The sequence below is a fragment of the Rhopilema esculentum genome, chromosome 9 (genome assembly GCF_057945365.1).
Source record: "Rhopilema esculentum isolate cy_ngs chromosome 9, ASM5794536v1, whole genome shotgun sequence".
Classification (NCBI taxonomy): domain Eukaryota; kingdom Metazoa; phylum Cnidaria; class Scyphozoa; order Rhizostomeae; family Rhizostomatidae; genus Rhopilema; species Rhopilema esculentum.
This window is the reverse complement of record NC_142823.1, coordinates 1,853,496-1,878,478: the sequence shown is the minus strand read 5'-3', so window position 1 is coordinate 1,878,478 and position 24,983 is coordinate 1,853,496. Positions and strand designations below refer to the sequence as shown.

Here is a 24,983-nt window from a genome sequence, read left to right as displayed (position 1 = left end):
AGCCAAATTTCAAGTGCTTTTATTCTGATTTACGTTTCTGTAGGGACGGAGCCCTAGGCCTCTTTCACAAACAGGCCTCTCGCCCTTTCACAATCCTCTCGCCCTTTAGCAGAACTGACCTGTAAACAAGGACCGCGAAGCATATTACGGATTGAGGGGGCTAAAACGTATTGGGGGGCTAAACATGCTAAAAATCCAGAACAGGGTGACTTTTTGTATGGTTATAAGTACATTCTGGAAGTTATTGGGGGAGGGCTATAGCCCCCTCAGCCCCCGCTTCCGCACTCCCTACCTGACAAATTATGTGCAGGTTACCTTGCTTAAGTCTAAAGTCGCTTAAATTGAAGAAAAATCACGCTTCTGCTTTCCCTTTTTACATCATCGAATGAAAGTGTTCCGTTGCTAAGTTTTCAAGCATATTTTCGAGAACTCGATGTTTTAAAGCGCACAATGTGTTGGCGTGGAGAATGGAGGGCGTCACTAGTAGTGACTCACAACAAAGCGCCAAAACCCTTAAACAAAAGCAGTATAATGCATCTAGCAAAATGCTTTTAACAATGACGATGTTTCGATAAGATACTATTTCTTCAAAAGGTCAGATGAATTATTCAGTATTTTTTCGACCTAGCTACATTTTAGCAGATGTTTTGAAGTTTTCTTGCGAAAAACACTTCAAGTGACACGCTTTTGAACAATTTTGACTCGAAAAAATGATTATACAAAACTGATGCAATTTAACTCTCTTAGCAATAACTAGGAAAGAAAATTATGCATCGTGGGATTATCTTGAACCCTAAAAATACAACAATTCTCACATCATTAAAACTTCCAACTTATTATCGACTGCAGGGGCGGATCGAGACATTTTCAACATTCTCAATTGAGAATGTCAGATTTTCCCAGTTTGATTATTCTAGTTAAAATGCTAAAAGTAATGAATGAGCTTAGGTTTAAGATTCAAGATAAGCATACATCTTTTTATTGTGTATTTAAGGTATTTCTTTCTACACCATCACGGTATTTGATGTATCACGGTAGCCAGAACGCCTTTGCGAAACGTGCTTGGATCTTCTCCGATGAAAAACCAAATTCTCCTTCATTGAACCTTACAATTCTTGCCAAAATTGTTGGAACACTTGCGCAAAGTTGAAGAATTTTTTTAAAAATCCTCTCCCCTTACCCCCCCTTACAATGTTATTCAATTGGGCTGTTTTGATCCTGGAGGTAAAAATTTCTTCACTGAATGCTGTGTGAAGGTATTGAGAAAATAAATCAACATTGTACGGGGGAAGGGGGTCTAAATTTTTGAAGCGGCAGTGATATTTTGGTAAGGTAGTTTTAGACTTGCTTTGTTTATTTGCATGCTTCGATGGGAAGGCGTTCCAGTTTTTTTGGCAAGGATTGTAGTACCCAGGAGAGTTGTAAGGGGCCACGCCGCGTCCTGTATCTAGGCATGATTTTGAGAATGTTTATCGACTGTTACCATGCCTTTTTAGAAGTTCCTTCGCATTTTTAGAAAATTGCACGCAGTTTCTGTATGCGCACGCAGAGAATTTCAATTCATTTTTGTCCCTGAGAAAAGATCGACCTGAAAGATTTTAACAAGAGGAAAATTCGCCAGAATGACGTATTAAACCCATTTACTTTTGATAGGGTATATCTGGTATATGTTTAACATATATTTTATGCCCACGTTGCAGTTTGAGAATCTTAAGAAGTTAGTGGGCTGGTCCACAAAGTAGCGAAATTTGCATGGAAATTTGACAGGCGACACCAACCCCACGTGATCAAGAATCCACACTCCACTCCTGACTACAGTGGTAGTGGCAGTGTTTGGTAATGATATGTGTTTGTGCTTGATTAAAGAATAATTTCACAAAAACCCGTTGCAAGTATGGATGTATTGGAAGAATTGAAACAGTTATTGACCGATTGTGCTTTGGATACCATCGAGGAGTATTTTTTCGCTGACTAGAGAATGGTTTACGTACAAGTCTGATGGGAGGGCCTAGGCCCCAGAACCAGATGGCAACACACAAACTTCGACATTTTCTGTGGCAAAAGAATTGTTTCATTTTGCTGACTGAACCTTGCTGAAAGAGAAAGGGTCAGACTTTAAGGTACTGCTGACAGATTTTATATAGGGATTCTTTTCGTGCTGCTGCTACTGGGCCCAGGAGTGGCGGCATGGGGAGGGCATGGGGGCTTAAGCCCTCCCCCAAGAATTTAGTTAGCCCCCCGTCGGCAGCCAATCAATGTTTGCTTTCTCAATACCGTCGTCACCTCGTTTACATGTTGTTTGAATGACATAAATAATTGACGAAAAAGCTGCACTGGCTGGTTTATGGTTTTCTCGATGGCTTTTCGTCGACAATTTTACTTTACTATCATAATGGCATTATATCCTGTCGCTTCCGTGAAAGCTGTGACATTGTTTCATGGTGCTCCCTCGCATGACCCACAAGGGGCTGAGATGTACTATGAAATGCAATTTTGAGCATAGTTATGAAACCCCCTTAAAAAATTCAATCTCAAAAACGAGGAGTTCTTTTCAATCTAGGGCTGCTTTGTCGGGGAATTTTTATTTTGATCCAAAGGTATGATGTATTTAAGAGAGTTAGCATCCAGAAAAAATTTGACTAGCCTTAGCAGTCTTTTTTATTTACTAGAAAAGGTTTTTGCCCAATTTTTTGTCCAAATTTCTATGGCTTGTTTACTCTGAAAAGTGCCTGCATTTTTAGTAATTGCATTGGTCAACTCTCGTTAATAATTCTCTTCTATGATTATTTGGATGGCCAAAAAACTACACTTCTCTCTATAAAATTCTACATCTTAAACCATTAGAAAACCAAGCACAATTTGCCACACACATTTTGTCTTTATCTTTGTGTTATTTTCCCTGCATTACCCAATGTTCAATTACTAGTGTTACTATGCTTATTGAGAAATTCTTTAATGTTGCATCATTGTTGATTTTTGGGCAATATTATAAGGGGGCAAGCCTATTGTTTTGATAAGATGACATCACATTTGTCCATTCTTTTTAGAATAAAAGACCTCTGTCTTCCCAAGATGTTGGTAGACAACTGCCTCCCATTCATTCCCTCTGGAAGTCTGCCACTTTTTATTGTTTGTTTCTATTTCTCCTCTTAAAATTACAATAATTTTAATCATTGCATCCATAAAAGACAGAAAATAATTTCTTGGGCGTTTCTGGGAAATGGGTGCGGTCCGTCGGTCATAATGGGTTTTGAGAATGTCAAATTTTTGTCTGGATTCGCCCTTCGGAGGGGAGGGGGGTTCTTCTCTTCAAGCAAATGCATTACGAAAAAATTAACTCTAAGTTGTACGGAGTTCAAATTGAAAGATCTTTGGTTTGGGAAAAAGCAAGTGAGAGGTCTCTATTTTAAGCTTTAAAAGGCAATTTGTTTTTTAAAACATTATTTAGTCCTTAGGGCTTAGTAGTAGCCCCTGGCTTGCGACTTTTCAACTCATTGAATACAGATTTTTATTAACCTTTCGAAAGGAATATATTGAATGTAGAAGATCGAAAGTTAACTATTATTCCCAAAGTATCTTTGATCGAGAACTTCAACAATCGTGCAATTACTCACCTTTTTCTCCATACGATGATGGACTACCTTGATCTCATATCTAAAAGACAAAACGCATTATTTATTCAGCTTTTATATCATCTGTAAAAATGATTCATCATGATATTACTTTAAATTTCATGGCATGGGCTTGCAAGTAAACCATCCCTCTCATACTCATACCATACCTGCCTCAAGTTGGTGATGAGGCCTGGTATCACCTGAAGTTAATTTTTTTAGCCTGGCTTTTCCTTTGCCTATACGCTCTTTTTTATAGCCTCTGTCAAGAACAATTAAAGCCCCTGTCAATGATTTGTACTTGTACCTGCAGTTTTTGTAGTCCTGTTGCTTTTTGTTGGTATTTTATTGCTTGAGTTTTGAGCCTCAGCCTGCCTTTTTCTTTTGCTGTTCTTATTCTTTGGGCAAATCTGATGTTTCTTACAAGGGTTATTCTCATTGAAAATAACGTGTCTTCTGTACAAACTTAAGCACAGTAAACTCCCTACAACTCGAACCCCGATAAGTCCAAAATTTGCTTAGTCGTACTCATATTGCATCCCTTTGTCAAATTCTTTCACCTAACCCCCCCCCCAATTCTTTCACATAACCCCCCCCCCCCTCTCTCTCCTCCGATAACTCGAACATTCGCTACCTCGAGCCACGTTGTTGGTCACTTGGAGGTTCGAGCTATGAGAGTATACTGTAGCATCAGGTATTGACGGTGGAAACTGGAGCAAATTCTGCGAGGGAAAAGCACAGCCTCGCAGAGACAGTTAATATGCGCTAAAAACTGTTCTTTGACTTGCGAATAATTTATGTTTTGTCAGCAACAAGTGGATCAAACGAAACAATATTAGGTCTAAGCTTTTCGTTAAAGCCCGTCAACCTTGAAAATCTAACAAACAATTCTAGTAACATAAAGTGTTATGCAACAAAATAAAATGTCAGGAAGGAGGGCCAAGAAAATTGACATGGCGCTAAGATTAAACATATCATTTCATCCCAGATTAAAAGATTAAGAAAATAAACAGAAAATTCCTCATCTATGGAAAAATATAATCTTTATTTGAGCAGATCGGTTTTACTAATAAAAATTAGATTCCTTCCAATAGTGAAATTGTTGCAATCAAGGTCGAAAGAGCACTAACTGTTTTCTTAGGCTTGATAACGGCCTCAGAACATAACCAAAAATATCTCTAAAATGTCGGATAATGGCTTATTGTTTACATATAACCTGTTGAAAAGACCATTAATAGTTAATAAGAAAGTCAGGTTTATTAGCTGTTTGGAAATATGAATCGTTCATAAGAGATCGTCAAGATTTTTCCCAAGCTTTGAAAAATAATATGCCTGCAAATGTCCTGGAAGTTGATATTATTAAACAGCAATGGTGATGCCAAAGGATAACTACAAAGGATAGGGGGTAACTACAACCATAACTTTATCAAATTATCATGATACAGAAATTTATGCTAAAAATTTTAAAAAATGCAGCTTGTAGAGGTTGGTCAAAATTTCTAAAACTTGCTTTAAGAAAATAAACCTGATGAAAAAAGCTTGAGACGAAAACAGCGTTTGATAGGATTGTCGGAATTGATATAATGTTGTAATCAAAATATATCTAGTAAGAAAATTTGTTAAATTGATGATTTGTATATTAGTTTTATTGAATCAATATTTCTTATTGCATTAGCGTAGCAGCCATTATAATGATATTATTATGTTCTGCAAATGCAGGTATTGTTGAGGGCAAACATTTTCATTAGTTCTTTTGTTTTGATTTTCACTTGTATTTATAAAATACAATATCTTAACAAATGAATACAAATATTTTGGGTGTGGACCTAGAAAAAAAGCTGACAAAATCTATTCCCTTGTAGCACATCATGTTCTGGCATTGCTAGTCTAAATACATGCCATTCAAGGTGGAAAGCCCATTCATTGGCAGATTTAAGCGACAGATGTTTTAGTTACATGGTGTGTTGCATTTGCAAGCAGCTTGATCCACTTAACTGCATTCTCGTTTGTTGTCTTTCCTCGAATGTCCTCGTTGTGTTGCCTAGACACTCGAAGCTTCAGTTACACCCAATCAAGCTTCCACTCTGAATGCTCTTCACAGGACTTGTTTTGATCAACAAACAAACAGCCATTTATGAAATCGCTTGCTGCACCCCAGATAATGAGTACAACAGGGGCTTTTAACAGGAGTCAGCAGTTATTTTTTCTGAGTTAAAAGTACACAGAATTTTTCACAAGCTATGGGATCAGCAAAAGTCACCTTTTGTTTAAAGGTTTCCACATTCCATCAATGCTTAAAAATGATTCGACCGATACGGAGATTCTTTGTGAAGAGTAATGACGTAGCAGGACAAAGACCATTTGTGGGAGGGTGTGGTAAAGGAATTTCTTGAAAGGTTTTGACCAGTAAATTTCTAAAAATCTTATGGGAAATAGCGATAAATGGTTCAAAATTACCGACCTGTTGAATCCTTAAAGGCATTGAGTCATGTTAAAATGGATTGGGTATACCCAAAGTGCCAAAATCCGCTGAGTCACGATTTTCATGAATGAGTCACGATTGCCGTTGGTTGAACTGGTCACATGAACTCACCTCGTACGGATTGACAAAACAGTTTCCATCAATAGCAAGTTTTCAGCAACGGATGCCAATATCACATGAAACAGCAGCGATCACCCCGAAACCAAATTACCCCCTATAGAGAAGGCCTATTTACCATGACTCAATTCCTTAAAGACAAGCAGGGATGCAGACTTGTGAGCCTAAGAAGGACTAAGCCCTGTTGTAAAAGCCAAAAAGTTGCCTTTAAAATAGAGCCCGCTTCAACATCAGCTTCTATTATTTCTAGCAACTCAATCTTGCTGTAGTATTTGTTCAAGATAACCAAAATAACCAAAAGTTTTGTTAAAGAAGAGAGGGGATTTGCTATCCCCTAATTCAGCACGCTCCTGGCTATTACCTAGAGCTGTAGTGTTCTCGTAAGCTTCACGACTTCCGACATTTTTTGAATAGAAAGGTTCTGAAATATTTAAATCTAGAGCCCTATATAAAAATTTTTTGATCATGCACGTCAGGATAACTTTTTGAAGGAAATCATTCTAAGAAGACACTGACGACCTAAAGTTCCTTTTTTAAAGCCTTTAGCTGGTAAAAGAGCAAAGATGTTCTAAATTTGTGCTTCTCATCGAATAACTTTCCAGACTGAGAAGGGGGCTGAACGATAACAACTTTTTGAAAAGCCACAAAACAAAAAATACATAATTGAATACGCAACTGAATCCAAAACACTATGCATATTGTTTTTAGCCGTTTGCTTTTTTCATAGACTTTAAAAAGCATATGTCGCATTAACAGTTGGCTAATGAAACAAAAGAGCTCGGAGTGGAATTCCATTGTTTCGTGACTTTTCACTGCCGTAAAAATTCATTCTCAATTCCATGCTTTGTACTAAACAAAAAATAGAATTGTTTTGCATTTGCCAATCATGTTCACGACACATGGCCTTTAATCTATCTACCCAGCCTTCGATAAAAAATCAGTAGAAAAGAACAAGAGTTTTTGAAAATTTGAAAATCTCATGTTACCAAAGTAGAGCAGATTCTATCAGCCAATCAACTCTGATACCAATACTGTCACGCAAACCGCTGTTTTTAACTCATTTGTCTTTTTTAAAATGAAAAGATGTATAATAATACATACATGTCACAAAGTTATGCTCACAAACATTTGGCGCAGAGTGATAATTTTACTTAATTTCGGTTCTTAAGAAACTTTTTTAAAAAATTTTTTTTTGTGAAAAACAAATTGGGCAAAATTTAGGCCGTACGAAGGGCGTTTTCTGAATATGGATTTTGTGTTTAGCAAGCGGAGTTTCTTGTGCCAGTTTTATTCGCCTATATATCGAGAAACAGTACCAGACCTGCATTCAGTGGTTTTTTGAGATTGCAGTCAGGAGAGCCAAACGTGAGTTTTTCTCAAGTATTTCTACTAATTTGTCTAAACAGTCTCTGATGAAATTTTGTTCTTCTACACGAACATGTTTACTAATGGAAACGCAACCATTTCATTACGGATTTGGCTCTTTTCTATATGAGTACGAAAACTTTGTGACCCTAGTTCAATTTTCTCTTTTCTTCATGAACACGTTCATTAATGGAAATATGCCTTTACGGAAATATAACCATGTCTTTACGGTTTTGGCTCAACCAGTGCCATCAAAGACAGAAATGATATCTTCTTTCCCTACCTGCCTACCATCTGCAACGCAAAATAAATCTGTGACTTAAATTGTCAACAGTATCGAGAAAAAACCCGCAGTTCTCGTTCTGTAAAGAATTGTACAATATGTATTCTCTGATAAAAAGAATAAGCTGACAGGAGTTTTTGTTTTTGAAAAGCATTTGGTTATATCTTTACAGGATAAACTTACAACATGAAGTCCATCGTTATCATGGCAGCAGGCTTACTGCTAGCCTCTGGTGCACGTATTCCAAATGAAAGTGAGATTGGTGGAGATATCATTGAGAAGGGTGCGAAACTTGGTGTTGCTGAGATTAAATAAGGCAAGGCGAATGAGAGGACCTCTTCGCAGGAAAAACATGAGAAAATTGTGAAAGCTGGGAAAAGGCTCGGCCAGGTGCTTGCCAAAACTCTTGACATAGCAGGATTTTCAGCTGCCTCTGGTATCGGTACCATAGGTAAGATTTTGCTGTGTGTTGATACATTATCATGTGACGTAATATACTCATTTGAGCGATGAAAAAACCATTTGAATCTGCTCCGATTATGTGTCGTTTGTTACTGAGCATCGTTTTAAAACATGTCGACAGCTAGTTTACCGGTAAATTTGAAGTGATTCATCGCGAGAAAGGACTGAATAGATCCTAGGCTGAGTCGTATTTGCGATCTTTTTTACAATAGAAATTTATTGAAAGTGTTTCAATAAATTTCTTCATATTAACCGAAAAAAAGACAAAAAGTGCAAAGCAAACAGAACAGAGAAGAGCTCACAAAAGATAAAAGAACATTATGGCAACAAATTGAGGACAAAGTAGACCTCAAAATTGGCCAGAAACTTTCCGAGTACCATGTCGAAAGATTGCGGAATGAGGTTTTTAAAGTTCTTGAAGCTTTCAGCAGCCTAAAGGCTTCAGCCATTCCGACCTTAAAGTCGTCTTGGACAAGCGAAACATGGTTTTCCCACACAACTGGCAGGTCCTTGGTTGGTCGTATGAACTGCCCTTGGCCATAATATACTGGATGCCCTTTATGATCGCAGCATGTCAGCAAATGATCAAGGAAAACAAAGAACCAACGTTTGAATTTAATCATTAAGGTTTAATGATTTGAAAAGACACTTTATCGCAAGTCAAACACGTAATTGAATATGAGATATCGATCTAGAAAAGTTAAGTCAAGACAACTAGGTGAAATCTCGTGTTTATTGCGATCAGCAACATTTGTTTGTCTGCAGTAACACCAGGCTCTACACTAAGCTCCATTCTTTTCAATTTTCCCAAGACTGCGGGGTGGTCTAATGCCTACCATGTTTCTAGAACTTCGAAACGACGAGTATTACTTGGACTATGTTTGTTCGGTCCAGATGGGAAATTCTACAATATTCCAACTATTTGCTCCCCTTTTAACAAAAAGCTTGATGGATGTATAAAGCGTGCAAATAGACTAGATTCATGTTTCTGTACTTATCAACATTCTAGGGTCGATAAGGAAAAAGGGGTTTTGTTGTCATGGAATGAAAGGCCTTCATTTGCATGTCATTTGATACCTATTGCATAAAATCATCTTGCCTATTATCAAAGAAATTTCACGTCTTTCACCATTCCTATTTGTAGGTGGTAGAGCAAGTCAACCATTTCTTTGATCCTGAAATCTGCTTAGAATCACTAGGCTGCAGTTGCCCATCGAAGATCGAGAGGAGTGAGATATCGTTCAGCTTTCCGAGTGCCTGCATTGCTAATGGAGCAAGTGGAAAGTGCTTGCACTCCTGTGACGATTTTGGTGATGACTACGAGTGGTGCTGGATCAATCGCAACCCTGACCAGTGGAGCAAATGCACAAAACCAGAACTTAACGACTGTATGTCTATCACAGTGCCCCTAATAAATTTTCCAAATGTTTTGTCAAGGCAAATGTCAAGTAAAACACATTACTTAATAAATTGAATCAATGATGATGGATTAATTAAAGGATTTCAATCAAATAGAAAGAAAATTTGTCTGTGACAAAAACCTGCTTCGTTTTCCGCGTTGTTCAAAATGATAAATTGCTTCTTACCAAGGTTTCATGACTATATGCATTCAGTGGCGGCGCCAAGGGGTGGTATGGGGGGGGGGGGTAATTACCTCCCCACTTTCGTCGAAACATGGTCTACATATTTCGTCTAAAAACGGATTAAAAAGCACTAGGTAGGGGTAGATCATAATTCTTAAGGAAATTTGACCTGATACAAAGCACTGAAACGAGGCCTATAGGGCGTGGTCTCACGGGTTACACCCATTACCCTCCCACTCTGCAGCAGCTGACGCCGCCACTGTATGCATTATCCTTTTTTTGATGCCAATTTAATGTCAAATTGTATTATTTTGTTTGAATATCTAGAATGGATGTTAAGACTGTTTTCTGTATATTATGTCCTGAAGCTGTTCTCACTTTTTCCTTTAATTTAAGGAGATATCCTGAAAATGCTTGGATAATTTCTTCACAAAATTGTACAAATGCTATTAATCGAGTTTGAAGGGAGAATAGAACCGGGATTTTATATTCAATTCTTCATAGTATTTACTATTATCTTCCAAAATGTCTCCGCAAAGCAAACTTTGAAAAAGATGATCGGTTTATCCAAAGATAATATTACCTAGAAAAAACGTCTCTTTCTTCGCTACAGTTACTTACTTGGACTATATCAAATGTTGGCTTTGATAGTTTAGGCCTTTAACTACATTTTGCCCCTTTTTTGATGCAAATAAGAAATAAGCTTCTGTCATGGGCAAACTACCGCGGCAGTGCAGAGGTGCCACGTCCCTTGAAACAGCAAAAAAGGAATGTGCCCTCTAGCTATAAACTTGAAAATGACGCTTGGCCATGTAGGAAAAACCAACGACAAAAAATTAAGATTCAAAATGAATTACTAAAATTTCTTCTTTATTAAGTAAACTCCTGAATATATCGAAAGAACACAGCGAGGGCTGCAAAAACCACACGCGTCTAAAAGATTTAGTCATAAAAATGTTTAGGTCTTATCGGTAGCAAGTCTATAAGAATATTTGTCGGTAGCTATTGAATGCCATGGAAGTCAAGCTTCTACGAGCCTATTTTACAACCAAAAAATATTTCTATAAAGAAGTGGTGCAACAGAGAAAGAGTGCGTTTAGGGGGCAAAGGACCGGCAAGTTACTCGCGCGATTTTGCACTAACTTCAGAAACAAACAAGAAAGCTATAGTAAATTCTAATAACATCACAACTTTCTATTAACTTTAAGAAAAGTATCCATCTTGACCTGAACCTTTCAAAACCTTCCAACAAATAAAAACATAACAAGCATGGCCTTGGAGTGGTGTTTATATTGATGGAGAAAATGGCAAGTCACTACAGAACAGGTCCAAAAGATAGATGCGTAAAGATGCTCCCTATCTTCTCGTAATGACCCTAAAATTTTTGGGATTGTAAAAACAGAATACAGATTTGACTTGCCAAAGTCTCAGTTATCAATCAAAGAAAAAACAAAAAATTTGCCCAGGTCTGGAGAGAGAGAGACAATAAAAAGAGGGAGGAGAGAAAAAAGAAAAAAGGGAAGGGAGGAAAAGTTTTTCCCCTCGCTCTTTCCTTTTTCCCCTTCCTTCTCCCCCTCATTCCCTTCCTCCCACATTCCTTTTTTCTAAAATTTATTGTTTTTATATTACTAACTATTTTTTTTATTAAATTTGAGCAAGTCAAAATACAGATTGCTGTTCACAGGAATAGAAAACTCCTTGCAATGATGAGTGCTGTTTATATCTTAAGAAAACGTAGAGAGAGAAGAAAAAAGTTTAAAGGTCGAGAGATAAAGAAGAGATGGTTCTGGGTCAGAGATATTTTCAAAAATAAAACATTTAGCGAATATCGTGGATTGGTTCAAGAACTACGACTGAACGACCGTGAAATTCATCACAGATAATTTCTCACAGCTTCAGAAAGTTTCTCGTCGAATTGCAAGTTCTCACGCTCCATTTTGGAATCAGAATGTTTGATGCGATATCCTAAACAAAACGCACACCGAATGACTAAAATGAAAGTTTTTCAACATTTCGTTTGCCTTGGACACAGTGTCTTTGCACTCCTTTTCCTTCATAAATTCTTCACATTATTTTGAACAAAAGGATTGACGTCATCGGATCACGATAACGGCGAAAAGATATCAAAATTGTTTGATATCTATTCGCGATAATCGTGATTATTTTATCACAATTAGAGGGCAAAACACGATTACATTTGATGTACTCACTGTGGATAAAGAAGATTACAGCCTAATCGTTATCATGATAATCGTGATAATTGCCTAATGAGTACCGAGGAGCAAACTACTCTTGAAAATGGTGTACGAGATAAACCATCACTAGCGATTAATTCACGATTAAATCGATTTTGTGGGTGATATATTTGATTTTTAGTGATAAAAGTGATTTATTTTTTATATATTTGGGATTTAGATATTGAATCGTAGATCTCAAATAATTTTATGTGCAATGAACGTCGTCAATGATTTTGCAACATACTATATTGGAATTGAAAAAGAAAAATTCAGCGAGTACAAGGTTTTTTTGTCTTTCACAAGGTGTTCAACAACTGTTCACTGTTTTTTCATTCCAGGCTATTTGGATCCATGTTGCTAATGCCATTGTTCAGGAAAGATAGCTTTCTTGATGTTTATTCAAATTTTTACGACGAAAGTTGACGGCCCACGGAACAGAAAACATGCATTTGCTTTAATGTCTTTCGCAAGGTGTTCAACAACTGTTCACTGTTTTTCATCCAGGCTATTCATTTGCTTCCATGTTGCTAATTATACTGTTCAGGAAAGATAGCTCTTTTGATGCAAATTCAAATTTTTATGACAAAAGTTGACGGCCCACGGAACAGAAAACATGCATTTGCTTTAATGTCTTTCGCAAGGTGTTCAACAACTGTTCACTGTTTTTCATCCAGGCTATTCATTTGCTTCCATGTTGCTAATTATACTGTTCAGGAAAGATAGCTTTTTTGATGCAAATTCAAATTTTTATGACGAAAGTTGACGGCCCACGGAACAGAAAACATGCATTTGCTTTAATGTCTTTCGCAAGGTGTTCAACAACTGTTCACTGTTTTTCATCCAGGCTATTCGTTTGCTTCCATGTTGCTAATGATACTGTTCAAGAAAAATAGCTCTTTTGATGCAAATTCAAATTCTTATGACGAAAATTGATGGCCCACAGAAAAGAGCACATGCATTTGTCTTAAAGACTCATTGCTAACATTGAGCCATTGCGCTACGTAAGCATCCCATAATGCAATTTTAGACTGTCTAAAATCAATTACTGCCATTGTTTGGACCGTCGCCACGCTCGCAAAGGCCCATTGTTAGCAATGAGTCTTTAATGTCTCATTCAAAGTGATCAACAACTTTTCACTGTTTTTCACTTCAAGCTACTGTCACCAACCTATAATACTACTACTAAGACATCACACGCAGCTAATACTGCACCACGCGTCTCACAATGCCACGCCAGTTCTTCTATCCTGTGTCAGTTCAGAAAATCTACTCAATGTTTGTGGTTCTTTTGAGAGATCCAGTTTAATTCCGATGCTGCCAAATTTTACTGTCTGCATCCAGGTCGTCTTTGGTCTTCCTTGTGGCCGTTTTAGGGCCCGTTCGCACTACAGAGTCAAAAGCTGCACTACAAAGTTAATCCCTATGGTTTTATCTTCAAAGGCGACATTAGATTTTCAGGAAACTGTATAATTGGTACAGTGCGAAAAGGCAAAATCTGTTTTTCACCAAACAGCTCGATTTTCACTAACCCCTCAAAAGTTCCGTCGTAAAGCCCCGAAGCAGCACTTTTATATGAAAATCAAGGATTAACCAGCATGAAACGGGATATAGGTGCCATCGTGTCTGTCGGACTGGCAATTCTGTGCTTGTGTACTAAACATTCAAGAAAAGATGAAACAAAACAATCGCCTGTTTTTCTAGAAAAAAACTAATGATATTGGCACAATGTTTGGAATGATCCAAAATGTGTTTCGTTCAATCCTAAAGCTTTCTTGAACTCTAAATCAGATATTCGTTCATTGTATAAAGTGTGCTCTAAAAATAGATGCTTCGGGCTGAGGGAAGCTCCAAAAGACTTCTGCTTGATTTTGTAGTTTTGTGTCTTCGATAAACTAGTGTGTTTTGTAACTGCTTGTACGATGTTAAAGCCAAAATAAGATTGCTTTGTTAGTGAATTATAACTTAAACTGCATTTGAGACAGAAGCAAGTGGAACAAGTGCCAGCCTAAATGTAAAGAGTTTTCCTCGTTCATTCCAACATTAATGAGCAATCAGAGTCACAACGGAATAGAAATGTAAAAGCTTGTAGACTGCCATCCATCAAATGTCACGAATGACAGCGTGATGTTATATAATTCATAACACTGTAGTTGTCAGCGCGAACGAAAATCTTACAAGTTTTTCAGATTTGAAAATGTTTCCTTAATTAGCGTGAGATTATCAACTTTGACAAACAAATGTCATAGCATAGTGCGAACGGGCCCTTACTTTTCTGAGATACAAGGGTTTTTCTTGCTGGTCTTTCTAGATGCAAGCGCATGAGATGTCCTAGCCATGTTAGTCTCCTTTCTCTCATTATTTCACTCCATGGTTCACATTTCGTTCTGGCATAGAGCTCGTTGTTGGTAATATTTCTTTGCCAGTTAATCCCTAGGATCTTTCTTAGATTTCTACGTTAGAAAGTGTCGATGGTGTTTTCTAGCTTCTTCGTTAGTGTCCACAGTTCGCTATAATACAAAAATACACTTGCTACATAAGCATTAAAAGTTCTCAGTTTGATCTTGATGGAGTTTTTCTTGCTGCTGAAAATGCTGTTGAGCGTTTTGTAGGCATTAATTGCTAATATCTTTCTTCTGTTGATGTCTTTTTCTGTACCGAGTAGACTTCCAAGAACTTTGCATTCTTTCCATGCTTCATTTCCCTTTTGCTCGATGCTATATTCTTCCGTTTTTGATTCATTTATTTTTAAGGTTTCTTTCTTCTCAAAGGAATGGTTTCTTTAATATGATCTATTCGATGTTTTGCAGTAAATGCCAACCTATAATACTGATTAAATATTTTGCTTATGCTGCTGTTCAGAAAAGATATCTCTGTTTTTGCTATTAATTGTATAAAACTTTTGCACCTCTTTCGTTTACAAATCTGCAACAGTAAAAGTTTTTTTCTGGATCCACCCCTGATCTGAACTGCTAATTTTTCTTTTTCAATTCCATTAATCATAAATTAATCATTAGTTTATTGTTAATCTTTTACACAGTTTTCAAGGTTGATTTGCCCATCGATCGCAAGCTCACCAACCCAGCACCTAGTGTAACGTATTTCTGTTGCCTTTACTGAAAATTCCATCTACTTACATCAAATTTCCACCGCTTGTCTCGTCAATGTTTATTGCATCACCGATCCCCAATATACGAACAACACACACTTTATGGAAGCCTTCACTCGAATGTATGTTTAACCTTTGTTTCCAACCAATTGCTTTCATTTTACATCGAAAGAACATTGCAAGCCATAACTAATCCTGGCCTTTATTTGCTCCTTATTTGTGATAATTCTGGGGCTTTTTAACTGTTGAAGTAATATGTTCTTTTGATTGGAAGATTGGATTGTCCCGCGTGATGACCGTAATTCTTTTAGTGCATCCAGTTAGACTAATTTTCATCCCAGCGTATTTCAATTATGATCAAATGCATAGACAACCTAACCTTTGTTCTTTCAATCGAATAGCCAGTCATACCCGCAATAAGCGCAATAGGCAATTTTAATATTGTTGATTTACTGTAGGCCTCAAATAAATGGGTTTAAACAACCAAAAATACGATAAAAGATATCGAAAGCTATCTTAAACCAAGACATTTCTAAAATAACTTATGAAAAATAATATTCTGCAGCTCCCAAAAACCAATACATTAGTTTATGAGAACAATTCTCAGTCATTTAGAGGAAGGATTTTGTGGAACATGATATCAGACACGATGAATAGTGCTCGGAATACAAAGCAATTTGAAAATATGATTTAGAGCTTGAAGGGATATACCTGCAGTCGCAACATCTGCAGATGATGTGTTTGACCCTGTATATATTCACGTTTTTATATTATACTGTAGCATAAAAGCTAATAAAGGACACTGGTTTATCTGAATCACGACTGACTTATTTACTTGTCATAAACGAATCTTTTTGCAACCAATCAACAAGATAAACAACAACAGAGTACTTACTACAAAGCATAGTGAAAGCAGTACATTACAAACATGATACAGAGATGATGACATATAGATTGATTACAGGCTAGGTACATTACAATACATCTTTATTTTTTTGAAGATAGGTGGTATTTATCAGTTTTTCTAACTATTTCTTACACCAACTTAAAATAAATCAATTACCATTATTATATTGAAGAAAGTCCAAATCACATTAGGCTTTCTCCATCATAGACCCAGGGTGGAAGGGAATTCTTCTAGAAAGTGAGTATTAAACTTCCCATATCGCCCACAAGCATTTGAATTATAACCACTTTCCATAAGACAAGAATTCATTTATCGTATATTCACTGTTATCGTTTCCAGGCTAGCGGTTTCTTGCGTTAGCGCTTTGTTTTATAGAAAAGGCTGCTTTTTTATCAGAGCAAAAATAATATAATGCTACTCAACCATTTCTTCTTCTTCTTCACAGAAAACACTTTTATATTTTATTAACAGTTGTTGACAAACGTCATTAGAGATGTGTTTAATACAGCTTTCAAAGAGGTACCACTTCCCTACCCTGCAAATAGCTATTCATCAAAGATCTTTAGATCCCGAGAATCATATCGCTGTGATCCCGCCGTCACGGGACCCAACACCTCAATTAAACACGTTTGGCAACAGAACGTCGGGAAATCAAAGAGAGATGGTAATTTAGGTGCACATGCCTCCAAGATTAAGAAAAGCTACCCATTTCAATCTCTTCTTGAGAACTATGGGAAAAGGGAGCTTTGATCCCGATACCCTCTCGAGTCCCTCGCACTTTGTAAAGATTTATACAAGCACGTTTGTAGCCTAGCAATAATGCCTGATTTTGATAAATCGTCATTCTTTTACGTTAACTGGCGATGAAGTAAACATAGCTTTCAGTTTGAACACCTTCCTGATAAAAAATTCGCATAAACGGGGTTGCCAATTCTTTTCATTTCCACAAGGAAAAAATGAAAAGTCTTTTTCCTTTGGACAATTGCAAAGATTTTCTTCGTTTTAAGCTTCAAATTCCTTGCTTCATTTGTAGCATTGCTTGGCTTTATGACGCTTCCTTCAGGGTCGTTTGATCGCGCTGACCAAAAAGTTTCTACAATCTGTACTGTTAGCATAATTTCATTTAATATATCATTAATTCTCCATCAGAGGTTCAGTACAGACTAACAAATTTAATTTGCTTCCAGGGGTGACCGTAGTGTCGTTCTTTCTCAAAGAACTGGCAAAAGACAAGCGATCCTTGTGGCAACAAATCGAAGACAAAGTGGACATCAAGATTGGCCAAAAACTTTCTGCATACCACGTTGAGCGTTTGCGGAACGAAGAATTCAGAGTTCTCGAAACCCGCTTTCAGCAACCAAATTGTTTCAGTTCGGCTGATCTAAAAGTCGTCTTGGACCAGCGACATATGGTTTTCCCACACAACTGGCAGGTCCTTGGTTGGTCGTTGGAACTGCCCTTGGGCATAATATACTGGATGCCTTTTATGATCGCAGGATACCAGCAAATGATCAAGGAAAACAGGCAACCAACGTAAGGAATATTTAATGTTGTGATATATATAACCGTTGTGAATAGGAAAGATACGAGCTCGTTTTTATCTCGAACAATAACGTGAATCGCTCCACAAAATAAAAAGAGATGGCACAAGACTCCTCTCTCGGGCCAATTTTGTCAATTTCTTTAAGTTCTTTCTTTGTCTGACAGATGCTCGCTAGCGAATGAGCTTGCAAGAACAAGAGCCCATATCGTGACATCGATGAAAGCAATGCTACAGAAGAGGTACGCACAGCTGCACGGAACCAAATACAGTACTTCCCGAGTGAATTATCCTTGCACGAAAATATGGTCCATTGAGAGCAAAGTTAAAAGATATCATGGCCTCGTCTTCGGAGAAAAAGTGTGCGTCTCTATAAATAGGCTGATGACATGGGATGATGGCCTGGATGGCAAAAAGTTTACCATCCAAAAACGACACCATGGTTAGGTCGGAGACAGCTGGGATACAAAGATCAATAAAATCAGAGATGAAACTATCAAATTCTTGTGGAAAGAGGTGATTATAACCAGGCTTTAATAATATCATTTCACCTAGTAAGCCGTCAGAGACACAAATCAAATTATTTGCAAATACAATGCTCTTGAATTAGCGAGCTCTTAAATGTCCCGTTAGCGAGAAACGGGACAAAATTTCTTGTATTACAATCTTTCTTTTAGATGAAAGTGCGATTCCCTTAAACTCCCTCCAATAACTTGCACACCTGTTGGCGAGAGTAGCGTTACCGTTGCTTGAGAGGGTGTTCGTGCGTGACACCCCCTTGGAAAAAGATTCCGCTGCAAAAATGAGGATCTTTGCTTTGTCGGCAAATCTTTCAAATTTGCGGCAAATAGAGTTTGGCTTACCCCCTTTTGTCATAAAATGGAGCCTGGACATCCCCCTTTTGAGCACAATAGCTAGCAACGGCCCCGCGTAACCATCAGTCCAAAGATTTGACTTCTCAATTTCATTTGAAGTGTTCTTAACTAGATAAAGCGAAGGCTCGGTGTTCTTTTTATTGGATAATTTAAGAATCGTTTCTCCGTATTTGAAAAATAATTCTACACTCATTTTCAGGACAATTTCTCTGATTTTCTGCACTTTAGAGCATTTTAAATCAGGAGGAAAAAGGTCTATTGTCATACTCTTGATCAAGATACAATGAACAAGCCATTTTTTACAGCTGGCTTTTAGACAAACAAAGTTTGAATTTGAAACGACTTACTTCTGAAATACTTCCAAAATAAAGGAAATTATGATGCTTGCATTTAGAAACATTGCGTTCGATATTCAAACATCAATCTAAAACAAATCGAAAGAAGTTATGTTTATTTAACATTTTAACAGAAAGCACCTATGACTATTATTTTCTCAAATAATTGCTCTAATGTTGATTTTAATGTCTACAGAGTTGCGAAGTGACCAACTTGTGTAGTGATAAAGACTTAAGTTCAGATTTCAGAAATAATTTGTGACATCATTATGCTAACTAGCAGAATCGTGCAAGTGTTTCTTATAGCATAAATAACTTCTGGCATCGTGTTCGAGGAGTCCTACAGGGATGTATTTTGAGCCTGGTTTTCATTGCACTGTACTTGATTTTAATAAAGAAACTGCATCGGATTTATTATGTGAATAAATATGTAGATTGATTGATAAGAAAATCTTTATGCTGAAAAAATCATATTTTTGTCATTTTGCATAAAGGTCTTCCAATTTTTGTCAAACATAAGAAATTTTATTTCAAGGTTGTTATTTTGAAGGCATTTGAGCATATGTCTATCAGATCCAGCGAGCGTCTAGAAATGTTGTCACACAAAAATACAAGTTCTTAAAAAGCAATAAATTTTGCAACAAACGGTTCATTTTTCAAAACGTTTATGTTGCTTTAATATATTAAAGTTTCATTTAAAATCCGCGTGGGAAACCAAACGTAAAACTTAAAGGAACTAACGGCAAGACCTTCCCTCGTTAGTAGTCATTCTTAATCGAAAGGTAAACAGCAATGGCTTTGAAAAAATGAAACATTTTTAGATATAGTAAAGAAATGGACAGAAATGGACAAAAGTTTTTTATCAACTAGAATATAAATTCAGTTAAAAACAGCTAGCATTGCATTAAAAGAGAAAAACACCAGAAACAGAGCCTTCACAGAGATTGCAAAGATTGTCACGTCATAAAACCGTTTTTTATGTAATGAACGTGTGTTTCTATTCTGACGTAATTAATCAATTTTACGTCACAATCAAGTAATTTACAATAAAGGTCTCGCGAAGTGAAAGTTGGCCACAATTCAATCTGAATCTCAAACGAGAAGGTTCTCAATATTGAAGAGAAGATTTGCAGTAGCCTTTAACAGAAGTGGAGGAAAAGCAAAAAGTACTTATGGAAAAGATGGAATTTCTTTGTTGCAAGTGAAAAATATGAGTAAGAAGTTCAGCAAATGGTACTATGATTGATTACAAAAGCTGGTTACGAAAGGTAAGAAAGGATTAAATAAAGAAAGAAAGATATATATTTCTAATGATAATAGCAACTAAATGATAAAGTTAAACCCTTTATCAATATTTCGTTATAGATTTATCAAGTAGATTCATGGATAATATACACAAATAACAAAAGTTAAAATCTTGGTATTGCTGTGTCCATATGATCGTATGAAACTGATTGCAGAAAGTAGAACATATAGAAATTTAAGTAAAAGTCGTTCAAAAGCTGTATCTTAAATTATTCGGATTGAAGTAACACAAGAAAATACTTTTTTTAGCATCGTTGTATGGCTGTATCGTAACACATCAATCAACTTGATTGATGAAAATAGTATCAGTAAAAAATTTTGTAAGATCGTTGTATGGCTGTATCGTAACACTTATATAAACTTGATTCATGAAAATAATATAAGAAGAAAATTTTGAAAAATCGTTGTATGGCTGTATCGTAAGAAATCTATCAACTTGATTGATAAAATTAGTATAAGTAAATAATTTTGTGAAATCGTTGTATGGCTGTAGCGTAACACTTATATCAACTTGATTGATGAAAAAAATAGAAGTAGAAAATTTTGTAAAATCGTTGTATGGCTGTATCGTAACACTTATATCAACTTGATTGATGAAAATAGTAAAAGTAGAAAATTTTGAAAAATCGTTGTATGGCTGTATCGTAACACTTATATCAACTTGATTGATGAAAATAATAGAAGTAGAAAATTTTGTAAAATCGTTGTATGGCTGTATCGTAACACTTATATCAACTTGATTGATGAAAAAAATAGAAGTAGAAAATTTTGTAAAATCGCTGTATGGCTGTATCGTAACACTTATATCAACTTGATTGATGAAAATAATAGAAGTAGAAAATTTTGTAAAATCGTTGTATGGCTGTATCGTAACACTTATATCAACTTGATTGATTAAAAAGTATAAATAGAAAATTTTGTAAAATCGTTATATGGCTGTATCGTAACACTTATATCAACTTGATTGATGAAAATAATATAAATAAAAAATTTTCTAAAATCGCTGTATGGCTGTGTCGTAACACTTATATAAACTTGATTGATGAAAATAGTAGAAGTAAAAAATTTTCTAAAATCGTTGTATGGCTGTATCGCAACACTTATATCAACTTGATTCATGAAAATAATATAAGAAGAAAATTTTGAAAAATCGTTGTATGGCTGTATCGTAAGAAATCTATCAACTTGATTGATAAAATTAGTATAAGTAAATAATTTTGTGAAATCGTTGTATGGCTGTATCGTAAGAAATCTATCAACTTGATTGATAAAATTAGTAAAAGTAAATAATTTTGTGAAATCGTTGTATAGCTGTATCGTAACACTTATATCAACTTGATTGATGAAAATAATAGAAGTAGAAAATTTTGTAAAATCGTTGTATGGCTGTATCGTAACACTTATATCAACTTGATTGATGAAAATAGTAAAAGTAGAAAATTTTGAAAAATCGTTGTATGGCTGTATCGTAACACTTATATCAACTTGATTGATGAAAATAATAGAAGTAGAAAATTTTGTAAAATCGTTGTATGGCTGTATCGTAACACTTATATCAACTTGATTGATGAAAAAAATAGAAGTAGAAAATTTTGTAAAATCGCTGTATGGCTGTATCGTAACACTTATATCAACTTGATTGATGAAAATAATAGAAGTAGAAAATTTTGTAAAATCGTTGTATGGCTGTATCGTAACACTTATATCAACTTGATTGATTAAAAAGTATAAATAGAAAATTTTGTAAAATCGTTATATGGCTGTATCGTAACACTTATATCAACTTGATTGATGAAAATAATATAAATAAAAAATTTTGTAAAATCGCTGTATGGCTGTGTCGTAACACTTATATAAACTTGATTGATGAAAATAGTAGAAGTAAAAAATTTTCTAAAATCGTTGTATGGCTGTATCGCAACACTTATATCAACTTGATTCATGAAAATAATATAAGAAGAAAATTTTGAAAAATCGTTGTATGGCTGTATCGTAAGAAATCTATCAACTTGATTGATAAAATTAGTATAAGTAAATAATTTTGTGAAATCGTTCTATGGCTGTATCGTAAGAAATCTATCAACTTGATTGATAAAATTAGTATAAGTAAATAATTTTGTGAAATCGTTGTATGGCTGTATCGTAGCACTTATATCAACTTGGTTGATGAAAATAGTATAAGTAGAAAATTTTGTGAAATCGTTGTATGGCTGCATCGTAACACTAATATCAATTTGATTGATGAAAATAGTATAAGTAGAAAATTTTGTGAAATCGTTGTATGGCTGCATCGTAACACTAATATCAACTTGATTGATGAAATTAGTATAGGTAAACTTGATTGATGGAAGTAGTATAAGTAGAAAATTTTGTAAAATCGCATTATGGCTGTATCGTAACACTAATATCAACTTGATTGACGAAAATAGTATAAGTAGAAAATTTTGAAAAATCGTTGTATGGCTGTATCGCAACACTTATATCAACTTGATTCATGAAAATAATATAAGAAGAAAATTTTGAAAAATCGTTGTATGGCTGTATCGTAAGAAATCTATCAACTTGATTGATAAAATTAGTATAAGTAAATAATTTTGTGAAATCGTTGTATGGCTGTATCGTAAGAAATCTATCAACTTGATTGATAAAATTAGTATAAGTAAATAATTTTGTGAAATCGTTGTATGGCTGTATCGTAGCACTTATATCAACTTGGTTGATGAAAATAGTATAAGTAGAAAATTTTGTGAAATCGTTGTATGGCTGCATCGTAACACTAATATCAACTTGATTGATGAAAATAGTGTAAGTAGAAAATTTTGTGAAATCGTTGTATGGCTGCATCGTAACACTAATATCAACTTGATTGATGAAATTAGTATAGGTAAACTTGAGTGATGGAAGTAGTATAAGTAGAAGATTTTGTAAAATCGTTTTATGGCTGTATCGTAACACTAATATCAACTTGATTGACGAAAATAATATAGGTAGAAAATTTTGTAATATCGTTGTATGGCTGTATCGTAACACTTATATCAACTTGATTGATAAAAATAATAGAAGTAGAAAATTTTGTAAAATCGTTGTATGGCTGTATCGTAACACTTATATCAACTTGATTGATGAAAAAAATTGAAGTAGAAAATTTTGTAAAATCGATGTATGGCTGTATCGTAACACTTATATAAACTTGATTGATGAAAATAGTAGAAGTAAAAAATTTTCTAAAATCGTGGTGTGGCTGTATCGCAACACTTATATCAACTTGATTCATGAAAATAATATAAGAAGAAAATTTTGAAAAATCGTTGTATGGCTGTATCGTAAGAAATCTATCAACTTGATTGATAAAATTAGTATAAGTAAATAATTTTGTGAAATCGTTGTATGGCTGTATCGTAAGAAATCTATCAACTTGATTGATAAAATTAGTATAAGTAAATAATTTTGTGAAATCGTTGTATGGCTGTATCGTAGCACTTATATCAACTTGGTTGATGAAAATAGTATAAGTAGAAAATTTTGTGAAATCGTTGTATGGCTGTATGGTAACACTTATATCAAATTCATTGATGAAATTAGTATAAATAGAAAAGTTTATCCAATCGTTGTATGGCTGCATCGTAACACTAATATCAACTTGATTGATGAAATTAGTATAGGTAAACTTGATTGATGGAAGTAGTATAAGTAGAAGATTTTGTGAAATCGTTTTATGGCTGTATCGTAACACTTATATCAACTTGATTGATGAAAATGGTATCAGTAGAAGATTTTGTAAAATCGTTGTATGGCTGTATCGTAACACTTATATCAACTTGGTTGATGAAAAGGTATAAGTAGAAAATTTTGTGAAATCGTTTTATGGCTGTATCGTAACACTTATATCAACTTGATTGATGAAAATGGTATCAGTAGAAGATTTTGTAAAATCGTTGTATGGCTGTATCGTAACACTTATATCAACTTGGTTGATGAAAAGGTAGAAGTAGAAAATTTTGTAAAATCGTTGTGTGGCTGTATGGTAACACTTATATCAACTTGATTGATGAGATAGTAAAAGTAGAAAATTTTGTAAAATTGCTGTATGGCTATGTCCTAACACTTATATAAACTTAATTGATGAAAATAGTATAAGTAAAAAAATTTGTAAAATCGTTGTATGGCTGTGTCGTAACACTTATATCAACTTAATTGATGAAAATAGTAAAAGTAGAAAATTTTGTAAAATCGTTGTATGGCTGTGTCGTAATACTTGTATCAACTTGATTGATGAAAATAGTATAAGTAGAAAATTTTGTAAAATCGTTGTATGGCTGTGTCGTAACACTTATATCAACTTGATTGATGAAAATAGTATAAGTAGAAAATTTTGTAAAATCGTTGTATGGCTGTATCGTAACACTTAAATCAACTTGATGGATGAAAATAGTATAAGTAGAAAATTTTGTAAAATAGATGTATAGCTTTATCGAAAGAAATCTATAAACCTGATTAATGAAAATAGTACAAGTAGAAAATTTTGTAAAATCGTTGTATGGCTGTATCGTAACAGTTATATCAACCTTATTAAGGAAAATAGTACAAGTAGAAAATTTTGTAAAATCGATGTATGGCTGTATCGTAACACTTATATCAATTTGATTGATGTAAATAATATAAGTAGAAAATTTTGTAAAATCGATGTATAGCTGTATCGAAAGAAATCTATCAACCTGATTAATGAAAATAGTACAAGTTTGAAAATTTTGTAAAATCGTTGTATGACTGTATCG

The 24,983-nt window shown here is 35.0% G+C and overlaps 1 protein-coding gene across 4 annotated transcripts; it reads left to right on the top strand.

The window, feature by feature from the left end:
* Window positions 1-1,213: 1,213 nt before the first annotated feature.
* On the top strand, window positions 1,214-20,467 carry LOC135689035 (uncharacterized). Of its 4 annotated transcripts, none has more exons than XR_016143993.1 (3): window positions 1,214-2,120; window positions 5,474-8,309; window positions 9,465-11,563. XR_016143993.1 is itself a non-coding variant. In XM_089109940.1 (3 exons), the coding sequence occupies exons 2-3, from the start codon at window positions 17,562-17,564 to the stop codon at window positions 18,138-18,140; spliced, it is 405 nt and encodes a 134-aa protein (XP_088966066.1). In that variant the 5' UTR covers window positions 1,214-2,120; window positions 17,341-17,561; the 3' UTR covers window positions 18,141-20,467. The 4 variants fall into 4 exon arrangements, 1 of the variants encoding a protein (XP_088966066.1); XM_089109940.1 differs by lacking the exons at window positions 5,474-8,309; window positions 9,465-11,563 and adding exons at window positions 17,341-17,686; window positions 17,861-20,467; XR_016143994.1 differs by having other exon boundaries at window positions 1,231-2,120; window positions 8,031-8,309.
* The last annotated feature ends 4,516 nt before the right edge of the window (window positions 20,468-24,983 follow it).